The following is a 25032-nucleotide window of genomic DNA, read 5'->3' as shown; positions in this document are numbered from 1 at the left end:
AACGTAAACAAATACACATACCTTGGCCAAATAGTAACCACATCACCTGATAAAGAAGAAGAAATTAAAAGAAGAATTACACTTGGTTGGCAGGCATTTGGAAAAACGAGCTCAACATTTAAAAGTAAATTACCGATCTCAATGAAAAGAAAAGTATATAATCAATGCATTCTCCCAACAATGACATACGGAGCAGAAACATGGAACTTAACGAAAGCACTAACACTCAAACTACGCACTGCGCAAAGATCACATGAAAAAGTACTCCTAGGCATTACATGGAAAGACAGGAAACCAGCCAAATGGATACGACAACAAACACAAATTAAAGATATCATTCAAACAATAAAAAGTTTAAAGTGGAATTAGGCAGGACATATCATGCGAACAACTGACAACAGATGGACAAGAAGAGCTACTGACTGGATACCGCTTGACAATAAACGCAAAAGAGGGAAACAGAAAACAAGATGGCGAGACGAACTCTACCAATTCGACAAACACTGGACACAAACTTGCAAAGACAGACAAAATTGTAAAGACATGGGGAAGGCCTTCATCCTGCAGTGGAACAACAATGGCTGATAATGATGATGATGATGATTGTTATTAATATCAATTCAATATGATTTCAGTGATTATAAAACAATGTAATATAGTAGCATATCCAATTAACACTAGAACGGCCGAAAAAAAAGTATACCTCCAACGGCCGCTGGTGTCGAAATCGACACTTTTTACAAAAAACTTTATTTTTCCGCAAAATTAACAGTAAGAGTTCGTTTTATTTTACAGTGATAAATTATCTGAAGCACTTATTACTTTTGTCACCTATTTGCGCTGTTCATTTTTTGGTTTTAGACAAAAATTATGACGTAGGCTACCAGGTTTTGATCAATTGAAGCTTGACTGTATCTGTATCTTGACTCTGTACGATGATCTAAAAATTCAACAGAGCGAAGACATAATTATCATAAAAATAGCACAAAGTTTTCTAATTCAGGAGAAAAAAAATCAAACAAACCAACAAACACTTTACGCAGTGCAGCCTTTGCACTCTGTAACTTTCCAGTCATCATTATTACACTTCCCATTTTTCGACAGTGGCCGCAAATGGTTACTGTATTGTTTTTGCAATAATATCCAGCACATTTTCTGCGTTTTCTAGATGGACGTCTCTGCTCTTCTTCTCTCTGCAGTGTCGGCTTTCGTTTCAGCACATGAGCAGTTCTCAAGCTCTCAATGAGCTGGAGGATAAAATCATGTTGGCTGATGTTGCTGCCAGAACGTTTTCTAAAAATAATCCAAGAGTTCAAAGCTGCAATATCTAGCATATTTATCCAAACTAAAAGAGGCCATCTTTTGCTTGCTGCATGTGTGGTGCATTCTCTTGCCATTTAGTCAAACACATCAACTGCTACTTTGTTCTCGCTATATCCTAGAAATAGATCACAAAAGGTTTCTTTTTCTCTGTTGCATCAATACTGGGGCTGTCATGCATAGTGGAAGGACACTTGCATTTTTTTTTGCACTGATAGTTTACAAGCATGCAGCTGTTCGTTGAATTGTAGAAGAATTTACTGGAAAATCTTTCTCCTCCACCATTGGTCATCTCCTTTGTTTGTCCTTTAGCCTACTGTTAGCTAGAACAGTTCCAACAATGGATATATATTTCTTTCCTGTAGTAAACCAGCAAGATTCACCCTAGTAAAGAAGTTAACTGTTGTGACGTTGTACCGGCCTTGTCTGTGTAAATTGGTGGTGATCCTGATCACTACATCCTCGGGGAGAAGCCTTCCATTTCGTTGCTTTCTTTCAATAGTTCCGAGGTACGATAAGTACGGTACGGTATTGCATACGTATTTTGAATGAACCTCGGCTAATACTCAGAATTTCATGCCAAATTTGTCTGGTTTGTTTGGCATGAACACGATAAAAGGACATCTGTTTTCCATTGGAAATAGCTGTTCATCGATTGGCAGGCTCCAATCCGGAGTGTAGGCCTAATTGTTGATGCGTTTAGCAACAAGTCCTTCCAGTGACTCTCAAATATAAATAAATTTATCTGTTGCAAATCGCTGATAGATTTGTGTAAGGTATTTGTAAACTCAGTAGGATGACCTAAAATCAAGCCGAGCGATAACACACATCAAGCCGAGCGTTGGATAATTACCATGAGAAACACTATAAGTAATTGGGAAAACTATTGAATTAGTTTTTTTCACACAGAAAATGTTTTATACTTTACAAATCTTATTAAATTTGTATGAGGTGTCGGTTTCGACACCTCGGCCGTTGGAGGTATATCCGCACATTGTAGATAACACAAAAAGATTTTTTAGAAAAATAATACTAAACTATAAAGTGTAAGCATAATTGGGAAGCTACTGAAAGTTTGAAAATCTTGCGATAACAATTAAGGCCCAAAATAGTGAACTAAATTTCTAAAAGTGTCGATTTCGACACCTCGGCCGTTCTAGTGTTAATTAGCGACGACCCTTTAAAGTACAAGTTAACCCTTTGCTTTTCAACGTTTTTTTGGAAGTTAACTGCTCAAGGGGGGGCCGTTTTTGGATCAAATTCAATCAGCTGTTACGTGTTATCCGCTGATGCTATTTGAACAGAAGTTGCACTGGTGTGAAAGCAAATCATTTGTATATAAGTTTGAAAAGTCATTATTTTAAAATTTTATATGTTAAACTTGATATTTCAATTTTTGCAAAGGTACCCAAAAACGACAATTTTGATTTAACTTGCCGCTATTTAATTACCGTGCTAATCCGATTTCATGCAAACTTCTGAATAACAAAGAGCTCGATCGAACGCACGAAGTGTGTGTGCGGTGTGCCGAATCATTGCATTGATTAGAATTTACGACTTGCGAGCAAATCTTATTGTAAGCTACTCACTGATTCTAAAATAGTTACAATCAAAGTAACATTGTTACACGAATTTGAAAAAAAAACAAAACTGCGTTTGTTGTCTTACATTTTTATCCTAAACTAATGCATTCCCAAACTCATGGCTAGCTTCTAGTTTTATGGAACCAAATTTCTCATAAGTAACACCTTAGCCTGCTTGAATAGCTGTTTACATCTTCGTTTGTGTATTTAGGTCTACAATTGAGTTTGTAGTATGAATATTTTTAGTAGAGAGAAGACAGTTGAACAAGTTGTTGAAATTATCTGAAATTTCTAAGTTCAAATTAGGTGCTTTTGAAATTGTGGATTTGTGTCAAGTCGCATCACAAATATCATGCAGGCCACATCATAAGTCATTTCGCTTACGGGTGTTTATAAACATGACTCATAAATTACATCCACAAAAAATACAGCATTTATATCAACAAAGCTAAGTTCGAAGCTCACTTTTTATTGAAGATTGTGTCAATCAATTCGAAATAATGCAACAGCGAATTGCCGCCAGCGTCGAAATAATGCAACAGCGAATTGAGGAACGTGCGTAAACAAAGGAAATGTGAAATAACCCACAGTCAGCAAATCTACATAAATTTAACGTTTACAAATGTTGAATCAATGTAAAAGGACTGGATTGCTGACTGGGTCCTTATTGTTTGAAGCACTAAAAATACGCGTAATATCGACAACATCAGCAAGGCAGTGATTATGTTTCTGGCAAAAAAAAAAAAAATAACTTTTGACTTCAAAGATAAAAATGATTATAACGAAGCTTCAAAGTTTGTCGTAAAACATTTTACAGAGATACAATAAACATAATCATTTTGTGCCAGATTGTGAGAAGACTTCCTAGATTCTTTCCAACCATTTGCATGATTGCAAATTATTTTCTATAACTCTATATTGCTAAAAAATGGCTTCTTTGTTGAAACAACGTGGCTACAATTCTATAAGAAATTCTTAGGCCTACTACATTGAAGTAATGAAATTTTTTTTGTGATTTTGCTGATGACGTTTTACAATATCCGAGAAGTAAAAAATAATAATGATGAATTATTTTATAAAACCGTGGTTTGCAAGTGCTTCACAAAAAATTGTTGAGGGAAAATTTACTATTAGACGTAAAACGTTTGTAAAAGAAAATTGTCGGTTTACGTATTTATAATGTTTATTGCGCTGTTATCGAATTATAAACTGCCTGTATTGTCTACCTTTGTGGTTGCCGGCCAGCTTAGAGCAGCATGCAAACCATGCGTTTTTGGTATTTGCATCGTGTTATGATTCTCGAAAATCTCCCACAAGGTCTTTATTTTTATCGTGATATTTTTGTGCCTTGTCTGTCCTGAACTTGAAGTCATTGTGCAGCACAATCCACATCGGTTTTTAGACTCAGTCTTCATTGAAAATCTTTTGTGTGGTGCATCATTTCAAGTAGTGTCTTCCCCTAAACTGTTACACAAATCGCCCAGAACCAGAACCATCGTGTTATCTTACAGCAGTTGAGAGCCCGTTATTGTATGTGTGGAATTATTACTGTAGATGTCTGACTAAATTCATGCCAAAGTTGAGCAAATTCTGCTTTCGGGATCCTTGCCGTTATTTACGGTATTTTTTGTTGATAAGTTTGGGCAGCATTTTTCCAAGATAAATGAAGACATCGGTATTGTTCGTCACTTAGATTTAGTTTTCTCAGCATTGTTTATTCATTCTTTGATCCACTAGTTTGTCCCACTTTTGGTATAATCGGATCGTTTATAGCCTAAATGGCGGGTCTTCACAATAGCCGGCCTCTTATACATTGGCGCAACGTATTCAGATGTTGAATCAATGATGAAGAAAGCTGATTTGTTGTTTGTCTTATGTGACGCCTAACTTTATGCCTCGTCTACAGTACAAAATATTTTGTAATGTACATTGTGTACATTGTACATTTTGTTTGTAGGCCTACATTACAAAATATTTTGTAATGTAGATGAAGCATTATCATCTTTATTTTGCGCTCTTTGGAACAAAACACAGTGCACTGTGAAACAAAAATACAGGACATAACAACAAGTAGGCGACATAAATCAGTGAAGGGACGCCATCGAGTTAGCTGCTACGTGTAAATGAAGCCTATCTCATAATTTTGAGTATCTCACAATTACTGTTTGCAAAAACGCTATTTCTCCGGCTTCTCCCAAAAGCATTTGCAGTGATACATTTCCTCAATTGCAAGTTTTGTCAATGAGAGCATTTCCATAGAACGTTTATTTCGAAACCAAGTTTTCGTGTCTTTATCCAAGAGAAGATTTCTTATTGTAACGTTTTTTATTCGTCAATGAATATTATCTGCTTGAAACAACTGTTTTGAATAGTTTGTGGCCTCCATAGTCTACTATTTTGATCGTGGATTGCTATTCTTCTTTGTAGAGCTGATAACGCAAAAAACGTTTGCTATTATTGTTTCTAATTAACAGCTTTGCGATCACTGGCTTTTCTTTGTAGCATAAGAAATAACGCGCTTTGTATTATTGAGGTCAAACCAAACAAAAGAAAGCAAGAGAATGCTTCTCTCTGCTCGCGCATATCGATGCACGAAGCAATTATGAGCTTATGGCTTGTCATCGCAATGTAATCCATTTCACGCTTTGCTGGAAGTTAGCTAGAAATAGCAAAAATTCACCAAAATCTTGAATTTACAAGAAAACTACACAACTTTTAGCATCAAATTTAATATCATCAGATCCGCCTGGCAATTTTAGGAAAAGTCAAGAAAAACCAAGTGCATGGCGTTACTGTGCTTCAAATAATTAAAGGAAATATGAGGGGGGGGCCAAATCCGGCCTCCCTTTGAGGAGCAAAGTGTTAATTCGAAAAGAAATAAGAATCTATCAAAATTTTCAGTCAGAAATAAGTGCGGCGTTGGGTTAATTAACTGTATTTTTAAAAAAACTTTGAAGACACAATTGTTACGTCGTATTTGTCCGCCTCCTTTTCTATGTGTAACAACTAAATTCGGATTCCCTAAGTAGCACCTGGCAACCCCTGCTGTCTCACCTCGAGGTGTGATCGTTACGTCATAATTGCATTTGCGAGTTTGCGTTCGTTACCAGGGTTGCCAGATTGGCCTTTTTACGGCCAAATGTCAGAAATTTGGCCTTTTTGAAAAGTGTTTGGCTGGACAATTTTTGTTTGGCCGCTTGGCCTTTTTTTGGCCTTTTTTATTTTCTCGATTGGCATTTGTTTGGCCTTTTTTTCTTTTGGTTTTCATAGTTCTTTTGGTTATCCCTAGCAACAGTGAAAAGTTTTGATGTAGCGTTTTACATCATGCCCATTTCAAAGACCTTGCTAGCTATGCTTTAACATGTCTCTGCATCCCTGTCAGTAATGCAGTAGAAGAGGGGATTTTTCATTACTTACTGCAGTGAAAAAAAAACACGAAACAAAATGCAGACTGAGCTTTTGGAAACGATTTTGCGAATGCAAATGGACATGCTGCTGAATGGAAAATGTTGCACAAACTTTGATGCCAGTGTTATAATGATAAGGCGTTTCACATCTGATATTGTTTATGGTGAAACTAGCAGTAACGAAATGGCAGAGGCGCTAGCATTCCTAGAATAGTGAGGAGTGTTCATTGTGGAAGGATGTTGGACATAAATGCAATTGATTTCTCTGATTTTGCAGTGTTGGGTGTTTAATGTAGCCTACAAGTAATTGTATTGGGTATAAATATTGTATGCTATTTCATATTGCATTAAGTGATATGCCAATATTAACTCCTTCTCACTAGTCACCAGGGTCTCACTGGTGGACGTTAATGGCTTTTTAGTCTACAGGATGATGCTTAGCCTAATGTTGTATGCATATTTCAGTTGTATTGTAATTGTTTCCATACCTATCTGTTTGTATTTTATGGATTGCATTTTTTCAGGAATTTTACTAAGCGATTTTTCTTCAACAGATAACATGTAAAACAATAGAACCTGGGTAAATATTATATAATTTGTTGTTGAAAGTAAGTGCAAAAACACCACTGATTTCAACAAAGAGAATAAAACCTCAGGTTTGGCCTTTTTTTCTATAATTTGGCCTTTTTTGGGGATGCATTTGGCCTTTTTTGTTTTATCAATCTGGCAACCCTGTTCGTTACTACGTTTCTTTGTTCTTTGAGTTTTGTCAAGTGGCAGTACATGTAAAGATCAGCTTAACGTTTACAGCAACTAGTTAGCGACTGACAGTTATTCGAGCTATTAACGGTGCTGCTGTTTTTTAGTTGAATAAGAGTTAGCCTACTGCGTTAACGTACTGTGTTGTTGAAGTCTGCAGCAAGTTCATCTGTCGTTGCCGTTAGCCTATGTGGCCAAATCAGTGATTATCACAGTTCACGGTAAGCTTAACATCCTACTGCAACCTTTGTGATAGGCTAGGCCAATGTGAATTTTAGTGTCAATGGTTAAGTGTAATAAGTATCTCGTCTTATTTCCCGATGTTTAAATCAAGTACGGGACTCACCTATGATGTGAAATTTATAGCATAATATTTTACTGTTTACTGTTTATATGTTCAGTTTCGATCTACAACGGTAGAATTTTCAATTGTTGGGTTTCTCCCTGTGCTGTTCCGTGCGCCACAAATTAGTCGGTAAGAATTCATTAGGCCTATAATTCATCATCTGTAATTCCGCATTAGGCCTAATTCGTAAGTTTTGTTTGCTAATCGTTGTTTTGCTGTGTTGTCACAGAAACCTTCTCCTTCACTTCACCGTCGCTTGTTCGTTGTCGTAGCCGTCGTTGTTGTCAACAGCTGAATACAATAACCGTCACTCTGTGTGCGTGTTCGTACGTTACATAGAAGCGTTTCGACTAATGTGGACAGTCCTCGGAGTTGCAGCACTCAAGTCCCGAAGGTTTGCCGTAGGCCTAATTGTTTCTACATTTGTTTATTTCTGATGAGCGTCCAAGGCAGTAGTCCACTCGAGGATGCTTCTGCAGCCAAGCAAGCTGAGTTCGATGGGGCCGGGCAAATGCCAAATTGGGCAAAAAATTTGCAGCAGTCCTATCTGCATGGAGAGCGGCTAATGCTTCATCCTAGTACTAAGTTGGAGGCATTCCGTTCCTACTGCTCCGAAGTGGACCGAAAATATCAGGAAGTTGTTAATATGATTGGAGATGATAGGGAAACCGAACGCTCCCTAATAAAAGAAAATAAGGTCGAGTTTGACACTCGTTGCAAGGAGTGGCTGGAAAGAACAGCCAACTTGCCTGTGCCATCTACGTTTTACAAGAAGCCTAGTTCCTCACATCGTTCCGTGAGCCTACGCTCTGGAAGCACCAGCTCGCGAGCAAGCTCAAAGCAACGTGAAGTACTGATCCAACTGAAACTGGCTCAGCGGGAAAAGCTTCATATTCAAGAAGAAGCTCGGAAAGAAGCTGAGAGGAAGAAAGAAGAAGCTCGGATAGAAGCTGAGAGGAAGAAAGAAGAAGCTCGGATAGAAGCTGAGAGGAAGAGCAGGCAAGCTGAACACAAAATTGAAATGTTACAATTGGAATTGCAATCTCGGGCAGAGGCGATGAGTGACGCTGATTCGCCTTACGTTACTGTCGATGAAACTGGATTCACGTCACCTGGTCTGCTAAACAGCAAGGAGAATGTTTCCTCCCGTTTGACAAAGAGACCCTCTGTGCAATTTCAAGAGACATCTTCTGTCTTTTCATCTCCTTATGCTACTCATGATGCTAAAGCTAACAAGCCTAATTCTACGTTCCCTGCAGCACGCTCGACTCCTCAAGTAAATATTAGTTCGCCAAGTTTGGCTTGGCAACCGAAAACAATTAAACGTGACTCGTATGGACCAGATTACCAACCTGTGTCCCATGTCGGTGAACAACCAGGGTGCTCCTATCAGCAGCCCCAACTACCAAGTAGACATTTCTCTTATAGTGACGAACGTTTCTTACCACGACCAGAAATACTTTCATTTAAGGGTGACCCCTTAACTTACCAAAATTTTGTGCGGACGTTTGACGCACAGATCGTTCCGCTGGTACATAACGATCAAAGGAAGTTGGTCTATTTGTTACAACATTGTCATAGTGACGTAAAGCGTTCAATAGAACATCTTGTGAAGAAATCCAATGGCTATGAGCTGGCAAGGAAGAAGTTGTACCTGGAGTATGGCCAGCCCCATATCATCGCAAATGCAGCAGAGCAAAAACTGAAGAGGATGCCAAAGGTTGGGCATAACGATCCTCAAGGCTTAAAGGATCTAGCCAATGCCATGGATGTGTGTCTCTCCACCCTGGATGACATTAATGAGTTTGCTGGACTGAATTCTCTGGACACAATGATGGTAATGATTGAGAAGTTGCCATTCCGTATGCAAGAGGCATGGGCAGAGAGATCGGTTATGGTTCTGCACAACACAAGCCGTGAAGCAGGATTCAGAGATCTTGCAGAATTTGTTGGCATGCGAGCAGAGATCCAGAACTCCCTGTACGGAAGTAGGATTCATAAGGCGAAGGAAACTCACCAGACCCTGGCAAAGAAACCCAATCGTAAGGATCGAGTTTCAGCATTTAACACGGACGTTCCTCCGTTCAAAGGTGTATCAAAGCCATCTTTCAGTAATGTTTGTCTATGTTGTAAACGCAAGTCGCACAAGCTTGTTGATTGTGACGAGTTTAAAAACATGATGTACAAACAGCGTAGACAACTGGTTTACGATGCACACTTATGTTATAAGTGCCTGACTAGCACAAAGCATCAAACTCGCGACTGTAAAGTTGACAGCACATGTACCATTGAAGGGTGCAAGGGACGTTTCCATCATACTTTGCTCCACAACCCTAATCCACCTAATTCATCTCAGCCACGCAGTGATGAAGAACAAAGGGGAGTTCTTTCTTGTTCAGTGACGGAACCGCGGCCGCCAGATAAAGACGCGGGTGTCTGCAAGGCCTACCTGTGCATTGTGCCAGTAAAGGTTAGATACAATGGCAATGAAGTTTTGACTTACGCGTTCCTCGATCAAGGTTCTACAGCAACCTTTTGCGCTAACAGATTGATAGACGTTTTGAATATCACTGGGGATAAAAGAGAGATCTCACTACAGACTCTTTCTAACACGTCTAAAATATATGATGGAATATCTGTAAGCTTGTCTGTGTCCTCCCTAGATGACAGACGAAAGTTTGAGCTGTCTGGAGTCCTGTCAATTGATGAAATTCCGACTACTCCAAATGCCATTCCGAGTCAAGAGGAACTGTCTGGACTACCCCACCTAGATGATCTGGAATTTCCTTGTGTGAAAGGTGGAAGTGTGACACTGTTGATCGGTGTCGACAACCCAGAAGTGTTTTGCATTCAACGTTCACGGAAGGGATCACGTGATCAGCCGATCGCTATAAAAACCCCGTTGGGTTGGTCCTTGTTGGGCCCATCTCTGTCACCAACTTCCTCTTCGTCCTTTCAAGTTAACTTTGCTCAATCAAGAGACATTGCCATCGAGCAACAAATCGAGTGTTTATGGAAAACGGATTTTGGCGATGAAAAATCAGTACTTGACATGCCCAACTCACGTGAAGATAGAATGGCATATGACATGATGACAAAATCAGTCAAGCAGATTGATGGAAAATATCAACTCCCGTTACCTTGGAGACCCCGTTCCTTGACTCTACCAGATAACCGCCAGATGGCTCATCGTCGTTTACTTAGCCTGCGAAGACGTTTGACAAGAGACGAGCAGCTGTGTAAAAAATATGTTGACGTAATAGAAACTTATCTTTCGAAGGGGTATGCGCGAGAGATTCCAACAGAGGAAATCCAAACAGTAAATACCACATGGTATCTGCCGCACCACCCGGTTTTACACCCTCGGAAGCCTGACAAGTTACGAGTGGTGTTCGACTGCGCTGCAAAACATCATGGCATTTCACTCAATGACGCCTTAATGCAAGGTCCTGACCTGGTAAACAATCTTGTGGGTGTGTTAATGCGTTTTCGGAAGGAAAGAATCGCCTTGGTTGCTGATATCGAGGCCATGTTCCATCAAATTAAGGTGGAGCCTCGAGACAGCGATGCACTACGATTCCTCTGGTGGCCTGGAGGAGATATGGACAAACAACCGGTCCCACACCAAATGTTAGTTCACCTGTTCGGAGCAACATCCTCTCCCAGCTGTGCTGGATTCTGCTTGAGACAGTCGGCGCAGGACTTTAGTAGTCTTCTTTGTCCAGGCATTCCAGACATCGTCAAAAATAACTTTTATGTTGATGACTGCTTAGTGTCTGTGAGCTCTCGGGAAGAAGGAATACGAGTGATGTCACAACTCACTCAGCTGTTGAGCAAAGGTGGCTTTCACTTAACCAAGTGGCTGTCGAACGACAAAGGCGTTTTGGAATCGGTACCCGAGAATGAACGTTCCAAGTGTTTAAGAAACCACACCTTTAATGAGGATAGTATCAACGAACACATACTGGGTGTCTATTGGACCGTGTTCACAGATGAGTTTGGGTTTAACGTTTCTCTTCCCGAGAGGCCCCTGACCCGCAGAGGTATTTTGTCTGCGACGAGCTCGCTATATGACCCCCTGGGGTTTGTTGCTCCAGTGACCTTGAAACCAAAGTTGTTGTTGCAAGATTTATGCAAGCAAGGTCTCGGTTGGGATGACCCAATTTCGGCGTCTGAAGTAGACACTTGGAATGAATGGATAAATCAGCTACACCAACTTCACGACATACGTCTGCCTCGTTGTTTCAAACCTCCCCACTTTGGCGTGGTAAAGGAGCATGAACTTCACTATTTTGCCGACGCTTCGTCTGTGGCATATGGAGCTGTGTCCTACCTCCGTCTTGTTGACGATGAAGGAAGGATTCACTGTGCATTTCTGATGGGAAAGTCCCGCTTAGCCCCACTTAAAACAGTTTCCATTCCAAGGCTGGAACTCACTGCTGCTGTTATGGCCGTGAGGTTAGATAAAATAGTAAGAAAAGAATTGAACCTACCCAGTTGCTCATCAAGATTTTGGACAGACTCGAGCGCTGTCTTACAAAGTATTTGTAATGCAAGGAAAAGATTCCCTACATTTGTTGCCAATCGATTGTCCACGATTGAACAAAATACAGACCTTTCGAATTGGAGACATGTGCCTTCAAAGTTAAACCCTGCCGATTGTGCGTTCCGTGGGATGAATGCGAGTACGCTGATTAGCTCCAGCTTCTGGTTGTCTGGCCCAACGTTTTTGTGGGAAGCCGAAGAAAGATGGCCAGAGTCTCCAATAAAACTACCTGATCTTCCAGCAGAGTTTGCGCCCGTCAAGAAACAACGAGTTTACGTGAGTGCCGCTTCAGAGACTTCTTGTTCAACTGACCGATTGATGCAACGATATTCCAAGCTGATACGCTTGAAGAAAACAACAGCGTGGTTGATGCGCTACAAAGAGTTCCTCATGATGAAGACTCGACCCTCGGTTTGCCAAGCTCCACTTAATCGATCTCCCATCACAGTCCGCGAATTGAAGCTTGCTGAAGTGGAACTGATTAAATATGTGCAAAGAAGTCGCTTTGGACAGGTGCTAAACGTATTATCTGGAGGTGCCATGCTAACTAAAAGGACATTCTCACGATCCATGGTTAAATTGAACCCTATATTGGTTGATGGGGTCATTCGGGTTGGCGGCCGTTTGGAGCGAGCACCAATCGAAGAAGATGCCAAGCACCCGATCGTGTTACCTTTTGACTCTCACCTTACAGATCTTGTGATTACAAGTCACCATGCTCAAGTGGGCCATTCTGGCATGACCCATACATGGGCATCTCTTCGACAAACGTACTGGATTTTGAAGGGAGGCGTCGCCGTTAGACGTGTCCTCGGGAAGTGCTTGCTCTGTAAAAAAAGGAATGCACAAGTTGGCAAACAATTTATGGCTGATTTGCCATCTGGAAGACTCCAACCCGATAAGCCTCCGTTTTCTCATGTCGGTGTCGACTATTTTGGACCCTTTATGGTGAAGCAAGGCCGCAGTTCACTCAAACGTTATGGCTGCGTATTCACGTGCATGTCAATTAGAGCTATCCACATTGAAATTACCCACACCATGTCTACTGACTCGTTTATTGATGCCCTTCGACGATTCATTGGTCGTCGAGGTCTCCCAACCGACATTTATAGTGACAACGGATCGAATTTTGTCGGTGCTGAAAGAATATTGCGTGAGTCCTTACAACTGTGGAACCAACAGAAGATTAATGAGTATCTGTGCCAACAAAATGTGACCTGGCATTGGAATCCGCCAACCGGCTCTCACTTCGGTGGAGCATGGGAGCGCATGATCCGTTCCATTCGAAGAATCCTAACTGCTCTAATGAAGGAGCAAACCGTTTCAGATGAAGCTCTCGTTACTCTGATGGTCGAAGTGGAGTCAATCATAAATTCGCGACCCATCGTTCCTATCACCTTTGACCCACAAGATGATGTGCCGTTGTCTCCCAATCACCTATTGCTGTTGAGAGAAGCACCAAACCTGCCCCCTGGACTGTTTGATAGAAAGGACTGTTATGTTCGACGCCGCTGAGCCCAGGTGCAATACCTAGCCAATCAATTTTGGTTGCGCTGGACCCGTGAGTTCCTCCCATTCATCATTCAGAGACAGAAGTGGTTTCAAAGAGAGAAGAACTTTGAAAAAGATGATGTTGTCCTCCTCGTCGACGATTCCCAACCTCGTTCGAAGTGGCTGTTGGGGCGAGTGGTTGACACATACCCGGACAATAAAGGGACTGTACGCACAGTTTCGGTGAAAACTCGATACAATGTGGTCAAGAGACCAATTTCGAAACTGTGCTTGATTTTGGAAACTGCTTAATGCAGAACAAAATGGACTGTTTACCTGTCGCCGGGTTAAAGGCATTGATCAATGTGTATTATGAACTATTGAACAAATTTCTGTTGACTAATACAGCCAACAACGAACATTTTTGGTTGAGAATAGTGAAAACACACTACCTGCTTCAAAAATGTGCCTTTTAATTGTAAATATGTAACTGCATTTTTAATCCCTTGTTCGTAAAGGCCTTCTTAGAGGCCGATTGGATTGTGAAGTATATCGTTCCAAACACGACTTAGTTTGGATTGTAAAAAAAATGTTCACTCAGTTCTCATTTTTGTGTGGGGGTGTTACGTCGTATTTGTCCGCCTCCTTTTCTATGTGTAACAACTAAATTCGGATTCCCTAAGTAGCACCTGGCAACCCCTGCTGTCTCACCTCGAGGTGTGATCGTTACGTCATAATTGCATTTGCGAGTTTGCGTTCGTTACTACGTTTCTTTGTTCTTTGAGTTTTGTCAAGTGGCAGTACATGTAAAGATCAGCTTAACGTTTACAGCAACTAGTTAGCGACTGACAGTTATTCGAGCTATTAACGGTGCTGCTGTTTTTTAGTTGAATAAGAGTTAGCCTACTGCGTTAACGTACTGTGTTGTTGAAGTCTGCAGCAAGTTCATCTGTCGTTGCCGTTAGCCTATGTGGCCAAATCAGTGATTATCACAGTTCACGGTAAGCTTAACATCCTACTGCAACCTTTGTGATAGGCTAGGCCAATGTGAATTTTAGTGTCAATGGTTAAGTGTAATAAGTATCTCGTCTTATTTCCCGATGTTTAAATCAAGTACGGGACTCACCTATGATGTGAAATTTATAGCATAATATTTTACTGTTTACTGTTTATATGTTCAGTTTCGATCTACAACGGTAGAATTTTCAATTGTTGGGTTTCTCCCTGTGCTGTTCCGTGCGCCACAAATTAGTCGGTAAGAATTCATTAGGCCTATAATTCATCATCTGTAATTCCGCATTAGGCCTAATTCGTAAGTTTTGTTTGCTAATCGTTGTTTTGCTGTGTTGTCACAGAAACCTTCTCCTTCACTTCACCGTCGCTTGTTCGTTGTCGTAGCCGTCGTTGTCGTCGACAGCTGAATACAATAACCGTCACTCTGTGTGCGTGTTCGTACGTTACAACAATCCCTTTGTATTGTTTTGAAATTTCAAAATATTTCGCTTTATTTCAATGCAAAATTGTTTGTCTTGAATTCGTTTTAGCAAACAAAAGTCGCAGAAACTCTTCCTGTGTGTCAGATTTTGTGCATTTTTACTTTTACATTTTCCTCGAAAAACGGTTTCAATGTTGATATTTCATTTTTACTTTTTTAATTTTTAATTTACTAAAATTTTATATATGAATTTTTAATAACTCCAGCTTCTTGTTCCATTTGATTGAGTGAACGTTTTAAACTAAAGTGAAAGATAAACGCAATTTTTTCATTACTACTAAATAATATCTTTGTTAATTCAAAATATTTTTTGATTGTGCTTCGATCTGCATTAGTTCAAACACTGAAATTACTAGTTCAAAAGGAATAAAGATAAAATATAAGAAATCATCAAAAATTGTAAGTGTTACTCGATGATCAAAGAAATTATTTCACGAGTAATGTTTAGGATGAGAACCTGCAGTTGGACTATGCTGCTGTGGACAAAACAGAATTATGTTTCTGATAACTAAATCACTAAACCACGTGGTATCCATTCAATAATTACCTGGTGATCCATTGATGCAATCTTGTTTGCAATCATGGTAATCGCATGGCTGCTAAGTTGGCAAAAGGTTAATACCAATTTCTTCACATTTGGAATTGCATTCACTAAAGATGCTGTAACCTTATCACTGATGGTATTGCTACTAAGAACGAGCTCATCAATCTACAACATACACATCATCATAATATAAACATATAATCCCTAAAAAATTATATAATACATCATAACGTTTGTTGATGTTAAGATAACATATAACTTATGATTTGTTGTTAAAACTTTGGGCATTCCAAACTTTGTAAATTTGGAGCATCTCGTAGTCTGCAAATTGTTCCTTTATGACAAACTCACAAATCGAGCGACTTATCATCCATTGCTCGTACATATTAGACTGGAACAAACAGACTTCTATGAGTAAATATTATACAACGTCGATACAAATGGATTTCAACGTCGGTAATAAAACGCTTGTTTCATGTTACGTTGATGATTCGGCCATATAAACGCACAAACAGGTTAATTTTCTAAGATATTCATGGGATGTTGTGCGGTTAATGCCAATAATTGTCTCGGTATCAATCGCATGAGTTTCTCTCTTATGGCCTTGTTTTCGCTTCATTTGGTTTATAAATTTAAATTTAGTTTTTTAGCGATAAACTTAAATGTGATTAGACATCTTTTTAATAGCAATATATTTCCTTGGTTTTTTAACCATTAATCAAAACAAACAACTTATTTAAACGCAGAATTGTTTGTCAAAAAAGTTCTAAGCAAATTTATTATTACCGTTTACTGTCCTGTAAGCAGTAGTTTTCTTAAATATTACTACTAATTTCCTTGGGTTTGTCTGAATTTATTATTAGTTTTTTAAAACCAAAAGTGCTTGTTATTTAGATAAAATTTTGTTTCTTTTAGAAGTTTTGAAATATTTTGTTTCGTTTCATATCCAGCCAAAATATTTGTCTTAGTTTTGTTTCGTATATACTCGTATACCGTAAATACTTTTGTGAAAGATTTCGTTTTGTTTAGGTCAAATAAGGTGCCTTTCAAACAACACTAGACAGCTGTCAAAAAATTCTTCTTGTGCCACATTTTTGGAACTCTATCTATTACGATTTAAAATGAAAGTGTTTGAAATTGATGCAGTGGAATTGAATATAAAAATATAAAGCATAAACAACTTCATGATAAACAATAATTGTTTGTTTGTGTTAAGATATCTGTGTGATATCAAAGCGATATCAATAATCAGTGTGATTTCAGATATTGTGTCGGTATACTGTATATTCCTATATGACAGTGGTTCCCAACCTGGGGGTAAATTACCCCCAGGATGTAATTTGCCTATTTTTGAGGGGTAACGAGACCCGATTCGGAAACAATGAAGCAAGTGAAGGTTGTGAACTTTATAAAAGTGAAGGAATTGAACAGCCGTCTTTTCAAGGAACTGTGCGAGAAGATGGGATAAAGATACAAAGCATTACTTTACCACACACAAGTACGATGGCTCTCCAGTGGCAAGGTGATAACCCGCCTGGTCGAACTTCGTGAGGCTATCTATGTTATTCTGATAGAAAAGAAGTCCGACTTGGCTGAATATTTTCCTAACCAACAGTGGATTTCCCAGCTACGCTACCTGGCTGATATCTTTGGTGAATTGAACAAAGACAATCTTTAAATTCAAGGGAAGAATGTAACTATGATCGACACCAAAGTAGCCGAAGCTGCATTTATCGCGAAGGAAATTGTGGAACAACCGAGTTGGAAGAGGCACAGTAGTGCAGTTTCAAACTCTTGACATGTAATTCGAAAGCAATGGACTTGAGTTGACAGCGGCGTTGAAGGAGGACATAGCCTAGCTGAGTAGCTGACCACAGGCCAGCAAGCCAAGAAGATGGACATTGACCAAATACTTTGCAAATTTGGACATGGCTAGTAGGGTGGCTCGTTTTTTGAACTTTTTTTTTAAATTCTCTCGGTGTAGTGGGGAAATGGTGACAATGAGTGAGAAAACGCTCATGACAAATTTTGAGATTCGTAAAAAATTGTCTTCAGCCTCCTCATGAGACCCAAAAATCGAAAAATGGGGTCAAAAATGCATTTTTTATCAAAAATATTTTTAGTTTGGGTAGATACAATATTGTTTAGATATATCTAATTAGTCCAAGAAAAAAAACTGGAGTCATTTGAACTATTCCTTCAGCTTCTTCACAGCTTCTGAAAATTTCCATTTTGCTGAAAATTTTGCATTTTTGTGGGTGGTTACATGATACATAATTGGGTTAGACATTTTGCTAGCTATAAAACGTCATTGTATTTCTCTTTATAGACTTGCCCTGAACTGTTGCGTCATTTTTTAATGAAATTGGGTTAATTTGGTAGGAAAAAGTGACATCTTTTATTTGAATTTACGTCACTGACGAAGTTTGTAGTTATGTAACCACAAATAAAAATGCGAAATTTTCAGCAAAATGAAAATTTTCAAAAGCTGTGAGGAAGCTGAAGGAATAGTTCAAATGACTTCAATTTTTTTTTAAGTTATTTAGATATATCTAAACAATATTGTAACTACCCAAACTAAAAATATTTTTGAAAAAAATTGCGTTTTTGACCCCATTTTTCGATTTTTGGGCCCCATGAGGAGGATGAAGACAATTTGTTACGAATCTCAAATTTTGTCATGATTGTTTTCTCACTCATTGGCACCATTTCCCCACTACCGCGAGAAAACTTAAAAAAAAAAGTTCAAAAACGAGCCACCCTCCCAGCCAGCAAGCCCATATGGGCCCCACATGGGGACCCATATGGGCTGATGTACGGGCCCCATGTAAGCTGCCCATATGGGGCCCATACACATTGTGTCCGCGGGCATCACATTGCCCCCATATAGGCTGCCCATATTCATTTATGGGTTTCATGTGGGTTGCTCACACTCAACCCACAAATCTAATAAGGGCTGCCCATATGTAACCCATAAATCTAACACAGGCTGCCCATATGTATATCAGGTATATATATATAACTGCAGACAGATGCCAAAGTCACTGCAAGCAGCGAACTTTGCGCAATGCATAGCAAGGTGCCCCCAGTCAACCGGCGTAAGCCAAGAGCGTCAATTAGACAGAGCACATTGTTTTATTTATACACTGGAATGGCCATGACGGTATATAGCTCCATGTGACATTTTCCTATTTGTGGTACGTAAGCAGCAAAAATAGTACTACTGCCAACCTTGCCAAAGTGCTCCAACTGCATGCAGTGAGCTTTGCGCAATGCATAGCAAGGTGCCCACAGTAATTTTGCTTGTTCAATTTCATTTTGTGTTTGTTTAAAAGTCGTTTGAGACAACTAAAAAATCTCATAGTCTAGACAAATGCTGATCGAGATGTATAATTGTATATCATATTAGTATGGGTTGCCCACAAACCTTTGAATCACTGTGTGGGTAGCCCATGGTCTGCCCATAAAAAATGTGGGCAGCTCATGGTCTGCCCATAAAAAATGTGGGCATTCCATGGTCTGCCCATAAAAAATGTGGGCAGCCCATGGTCTGCCCATGAAAAATGTGGGTAGCCCATGGTCTGCCCATAAAAAATGTGGGCAGCCCATGGCCTGCCCATGAAAAATGTGGGCAGCCCATGGTCTGCCCATAAAAAATGTGGGCAGCCCATGGTCTGCCCATAAAAAATGTAGGCAGCCCATGTTCTGCCCATAAAAAATGTGGGCAGCCCATGTTCTGCCCATAAACAAAATGGGCAGCCCATGGTCTGCCCATAAACAAAGTGGGAAGCCCATCAATATTTCATGCTTAGCCCATGATCAATAATTTTATGTGGCTAAATTTATTAAAATGCATTTATATGATCACGCATTTGAAGATTGGAAGTTTTATATTCCACCTTGTCATTTAGCAACACATTCTGCAAGAAAGCCCATATTGGGCACATATGGCAAAAATACAAAAACCCACATAGAACCCACATGCCCACAAGCCCATTAAAATAGTATATGGGGCCCATATGGGCTTGCTGGCTGGGCTAATGGCTAGTCTCCAATGTTGCGCTGAGCCCTTCACATGTGATGACAGCCAGGTGGATAATGACGACTTTCCGGCCAAAAAAGAATTTATCACTCTCCGAATGCACGAAGCGTTGAAACTTGATTTCAAGGGGAAAGGCTTGGATTGGAATCCTCCTGGTTTGGCAAACTCCAGGACGCACCAACATTAGCGACACGGGCATTAAATATTCTGACATATTTTTCAACAACGTAGGCTATCGCTGTGAACAAAGGTTTTCAACTGTCTTGGGAATGAAGGCAAAGAAGTGCAATCGCCTGGATGTCGAAAGCGACACAAGAATCGCCCTCAGTACCACAAAGCCCAGGATCACAAAGCTGGCGGCTGAAGTTCAGGTCCAACCTTCGCATTGAATGTTTACCACGCATTGTCATCTTGTATTCAGCATTGTATTGCATTTTGATTGTCATAGTTAGCCCTTTGAAATACATAGCAATAAACACTTTGCTTTTGAAAATTGATCTTGGGGGTAATTGGCTCACTTCAGGGCGGAGATTAGGGTAACAGCTAAAAAAAGGTTGAGAACCACTGCTATATGACTATGTCAATGTAGCCCTGAGGTCGGTTGCATGTGGCCTTGAAGTCCGTTTTTATTACTATTTTTCTAGCCAATCTGTTCAAACTTTAGCTTAGTCTACTCTAATAAGAAAAAGACTTAACAACCAAAATATTTTTGAAATCTTTAGAAAAACCTTTTCATTCGATTTACAATTTTGAAATATTCCGCTTAGTTACGACACAAAATATTTTACTAATAATTTAGCAAGTTTAATATTGATAATAATAATTTGATTTTTCTGATTTAGTGTGGCCGAATCAACGGCATATGAGATACCGTAATGTAATCTCGATAAAAGTTCGATTCCCACTCAAGTCGGAGAAATCCACAATTCCCATCAACGTTAAGTTCGATTCCCACTCCATGCATGGATATGCACCAGTGATGATCCCAAACAAGGGTGAAGCTCGAGTATGGCGTTTTCAACTGTCATTCGATAGGGGTCTTAATGAAATCACAAATCCTTGCTTTCCCTTGTTACACTTTTTTCTTATTTCTAAATAGTTTTTCTACATTTTAACGCAAGAACCGAACAAAAAACACAAATGCTAAACAGCGAATAGCCCAAGGCCGACTGTATGTTGGACTTAGTGGAATAGTTAGAGAAATTTTTGAAAGGGTACAGCATAATTTTCATGTAAACGTTTAACCCTATCTTAATGCGAGCTGTTATTTCCCGGGACAGTACGTCTTGGGCTATCTTTACCCCGTGCTAATCAATCGCTAACAACGGGAGCTATGAAAATCACAAAGCAAAAATATTTTACAAGATAATAGCCATGTGTATTATGCATATAGAAAGTAAATTTTTACACAACTAATTTATTGAAATAAATTGTTTGATATGAAAAAACATCAGAAAGTCGGTTTTTATTCAAATATTCTAAAAATAGCTTCATAATTGCAATTTTTGAATTATAACATAGAGCAATGCTAAACTGAACAAAAAATTACTTTTGATCATAAATATAAGCCATATTTGGACGTTTTTACATTTCAAAATAATTGCACTAACATTAATTAATATATATATAACTAGCATTGCACGAAAATATCTAACAACCAGAGACGAAATGCTTATTGTGAAGGAAAGGAAGGTAGAAAAATGACCAGTTTAGATTTAGAAAATTCGCAAGGAATAACAACTAAAAGTCAATAAATTTCACATTTCTAGCACAGGGGTCCGCAAATAGTGGGTCGCGACCCAAATTTGGATCGCAAGACCATTCACAGTGGGTCGCAAAACGGTTTAAAATTACCATAAATCTAACTTGTATGGCAAAAATAAATACAATCATATAGTCTTTGATGTGCTGAGTTTCGTACAATTTGGTAGGCTACAAGAAAATTTATACTTTCGATTGTAGTACAGTAAATTAAGTCCACGGTTATATATATAGCCTGGAAGACAGCTTGAGCCAGGGCATGAAAACTCTCTCAGCTTATCTCCAGAACTGGCGACTGAAACTTAGCGAAAATAAAACTTTGGCGGCAGCTTTTCACCTATACAATCGGGAAGCTGATCTTGAGCTACATGTTTAGAACAATGGAAAACCTCTGACCTGCCCCGAATCAAAATATCTTGGGGTGACACTAGACAGATCGTACACATACCGCCACCATTTGGTGTCACGGCGCAAGAAAATGACATCCCACGCTGCACTACTCAAGCGCCTGGCATGCTACAGCTGGGGGGCGAGGGCTGACACTTTGCGTATTGCAGCCTTAGCCCTTGTCTACTCTTCAGCAGAGTACTGTGCACCTGTTTGGTGCTGCAGTGCACACTGCCATAACATCGGCACTGCCATAAACAGCGCTCTGCGCACAGTTACCGGATGCTTGCGTCTCACACCATTGGATAATTTTGCCATTCTTGCTGGCATCCAAACTTCTGAGCTTCGTCGCGAAGAAGCCACTCTGTTTCTTGGTTGACGGGCACTAAAGCCTAACCATTTTCTCCACCACAAGATCTCTGCTTCCCCAAACCAGCACCCCAGTCGACTGAAGTCAAGACAACCATTCGTACCAGCCGCTCAACTTCTGATCAAGCTGCAGATGAACTTCATCTCTGCGGCTACTTGGGCGGACTATAAATGGCATTCTGAAAGGAAGTCAAGTACCACCGGACTGCATTCGTTCATCCCCAACGCCGACACATGCCCCATCGGCCTGACACTACAAAGACAAGCATGGGTGCGCCTCAACCATTTTCGTACTGGCGTCGGGCTTTTCCGGTCAACCATGCGCCATTGGGGAATTGGCCTCTTCCTCCTCCTGTGAATGTGGTGCCGAGAAACAGACTGCAGACCACATCATCAATAACTGTACCATCTTCAAGCCACCCAACGGAGTGGAAGGTCTGCGTGTCATGGATGATGAAACTAAATACTGGCTGCTCTCTAGTAGCCTTCCAGTGTAGTCCGGGAAGATCTTGAGTCTGGGCTGGTAAAAGGATAGAGTAGACCCTCGGCCCCAGAGGCTTGCACGACGACGAAGCGCACGGTTAATAGGTCCACCCGCTTATTAAGCCCAATTTGGTCCATTCCGGAATTACTGAAGGTATAAGAGTGGTAGAAAATTGTCTCCCGCAGCCAAAACCGTCCGGTCCCGATGTGGCCTTAATAAGTGGGGACAACCGTATTGGAATTGATATTAATTTGAAAAGTGTTTGCGCAAAATTATATGCTTCCGAAACGTTTGGATCGCGAAGACTTCGAACCATTGCTTTTTGGGTCGCACCAAAAAGTATTTGCGGACCCCTGTAATCTAGCATACTTCCTTCTGTGAAATATTTCAATATTCCACTTTGCTAGAATGTGGCGTCCTCATAAAGCCCCGTGTCACTACAGATAGGGTTAAGGTTAAAAATTAAGATTTTGACTTTGTCTCAAACTTCAAAAATCGTTTGTACACATCGAATGAAACAAAAGCTTATTCGGCGTGTTATACTAGAATGGAGAACAACAGAAGTTGGAGATAGATAACAAAACAGTTACGAAGAGAGATGATAGAAAGCAAGAAATGGTATCATATTTTTGGACTTAACACCAGAATCTTTCAGTGATCTTCAATGCTTTTAACGGCTTGTGAGGAGCACTACAACTGTTATCTTGTCTTTGAAAATAATTTTCAAAAAACTCAACAACAAAATCTCGCTCTTTATTAAGATCGTAACTTCTTACTGAAAGTATGTAATGCATTCTGATCTCAACCAATTTTAATCAACATCGAGTTTCTTACAACAGCTGACGCAAGCCTCATTGCAGTAACGTCAAATTCTGCAGCAACCTGATAAACTTTCACAAATGTATACGGCACACGAAATGAAATTTGATCAATCAGTCTTTTTATTTTGCACTTTTTGTATGCTAAATTCAATTATTTATTGTGTTGTCATATATGCCTTAGTGACAATGTGGCTCTGATGACCACTATATATGGCCAATTTTGTTACTATTTCGTAAGCCTGTTCAAACTTTTGCTTAATCAACTGTATTTTTAAAGAAACTTTGAAGATCCAATCCCTTTGTATTGTTTTGAAATTTCAAAATATTTCGCTTTATTTTAATGCAAAATTGTTTGTCTTGAATTCGTTTTAGCAAACAAAAGTCGCAGAAACTCTTCCTGCGTGTCAGATTTTGTGCATTTTTACTTTTACATTTTCCTTGATCGAAAAACGGTTTCACTTTTGATATTTCATTTTTAGTTTTTTAATTTACTAAAATTTTATTTATAAATTTTTAATAACTCCAGCTTCTTGTTCGTATTGCTTGAGTGAACGTTTTAACCTTATCTTAATACGAGCTGTTTTCGTACGCAGAAAGCACATCACGGGCCATTTTAGGCCCATGCTAAATAATCGCTAATAATATGAGCTATGAAAATCTCAGAGCAAAAATATTTTACAAGATAATAGCCATGTGTATTGTGCCTATAGAAATGAAATTTTTACCTAACAAATTTATTGAAATAAAATGTTTGAAATGAAAAAACGTCAGAAAGTCAGTTTTTATTCTTATTTCCCGAAAATAGCTTCAAAATTGAAATTTTTGAATTATAACATAAAGTAATGCTAAACTCAACAAAACATTAATTTTGCTCATAAATATAAGCCATTTTTAGTTGCTTCTACATTTTAAAACAATTGCACTAACATTTACATTGCTCTAACATTAACATATATATAACTACCATTGCACGAAAATATCTAGCTACCTGAAACGAAATGCTTATTGTGAAGGGCAGGAAGGTAGAAAAATGACCAGTTTAAGTTTTAAAAATTCGCAAAGAATAAAAACTAAAAGTCAAGAAATTTCAAATTTCTAGCATATTTCTTTCTGTGAAATTTTTCACTACTATTGTGGGGCGTCCTCATGAAGCCCAGTGTCGCTACAGATAGGGTTAAACTGAAGTAAAGGATAAACGCAATTTTTACATTACTACTAAATAATATCTTTGTTAATTAAAAATATTTTTTGATTGTGCTTCGATCAGCATTAATTCAAACACTGAAATTACTAGTTTAAAAGGAATAAAGATAAAAAATAAGATATCATCAAAAATTGTGACTGTTACTCGATGATCAAAGAAATTATTTCACGAGTAATGTTTAGGATGAGATCCTGCAGTTGGACTATGCTGCTGTGGACGAAACAGAATTATGTTTCTGATAACTAAATCACTAAACCACGTGGTATCCATTCAATAATTACCTGGTGATCCATTGATGCAATCGTGTTTGCAATCATGGTGATCGCATAGCTGCTAAGTTGGCAAAAGGTTAATACCAATTTCTTCACATTTGGAATTGCATTCAATAAAGAAGCAGCAGTCACATAAGTGATTGGATTGAAACTAAGATCGAGCTGATCAACCTACAACATACAAATCATCATAATATAAAC

The 25032-nt window shown here is 39.2% G+C and overlaps 1 protein-coding gene across 2 annotated transcripts in view; it reads right to left on the bottom strand.

Moving 5' to 3' along the window:
- Window positions 1-24872, bottom strand: part of LOC145767615 (uncharacterized) — a 111553-nt gene extending 86681 nt beyond the window's left edge. The window contains exon 1 of one of the 2 annotated variants that reach the window (XM_082579468.1): window positions 24841-24872. In XM_082579468.1, coding sequence (XP_082435594.1) covers window positions 24841-24852 — 12 coding nt within the window. In that variant the 5' untranslated portion in view covers window positions 24853-24872. Of the gene's footprint in view, window positions 1-15494; window positions 15545-24840 lie in introns of those variants that run through there. The other variant, XM_082579467.1, reaches the window with a different exon arrangement.
- Window positions 24873-25032: the final 160 nt, after the last annotated feature.

Source organism: Aplidium turbinatum, chromosome 3 (assembly GCF_918807975.1).
Source record: "Aplidium turbinatum chromosome 3, kaAplTurb1.1, whole genome shotgun sequence".
In the NCBI taxonomy this organism is placed as follows: domain Eukaryota; kingdom Metazoa; phylum Chordata; class Ascidiacea; order Aplousobranchia; family Polyclinidae; genus Aplidium; species Aplidium turbinatum.
Note: the sequence above shows the minus strand (reverse complement) of the source record. Positions and strands in the feature narration are given on the sequence as shown.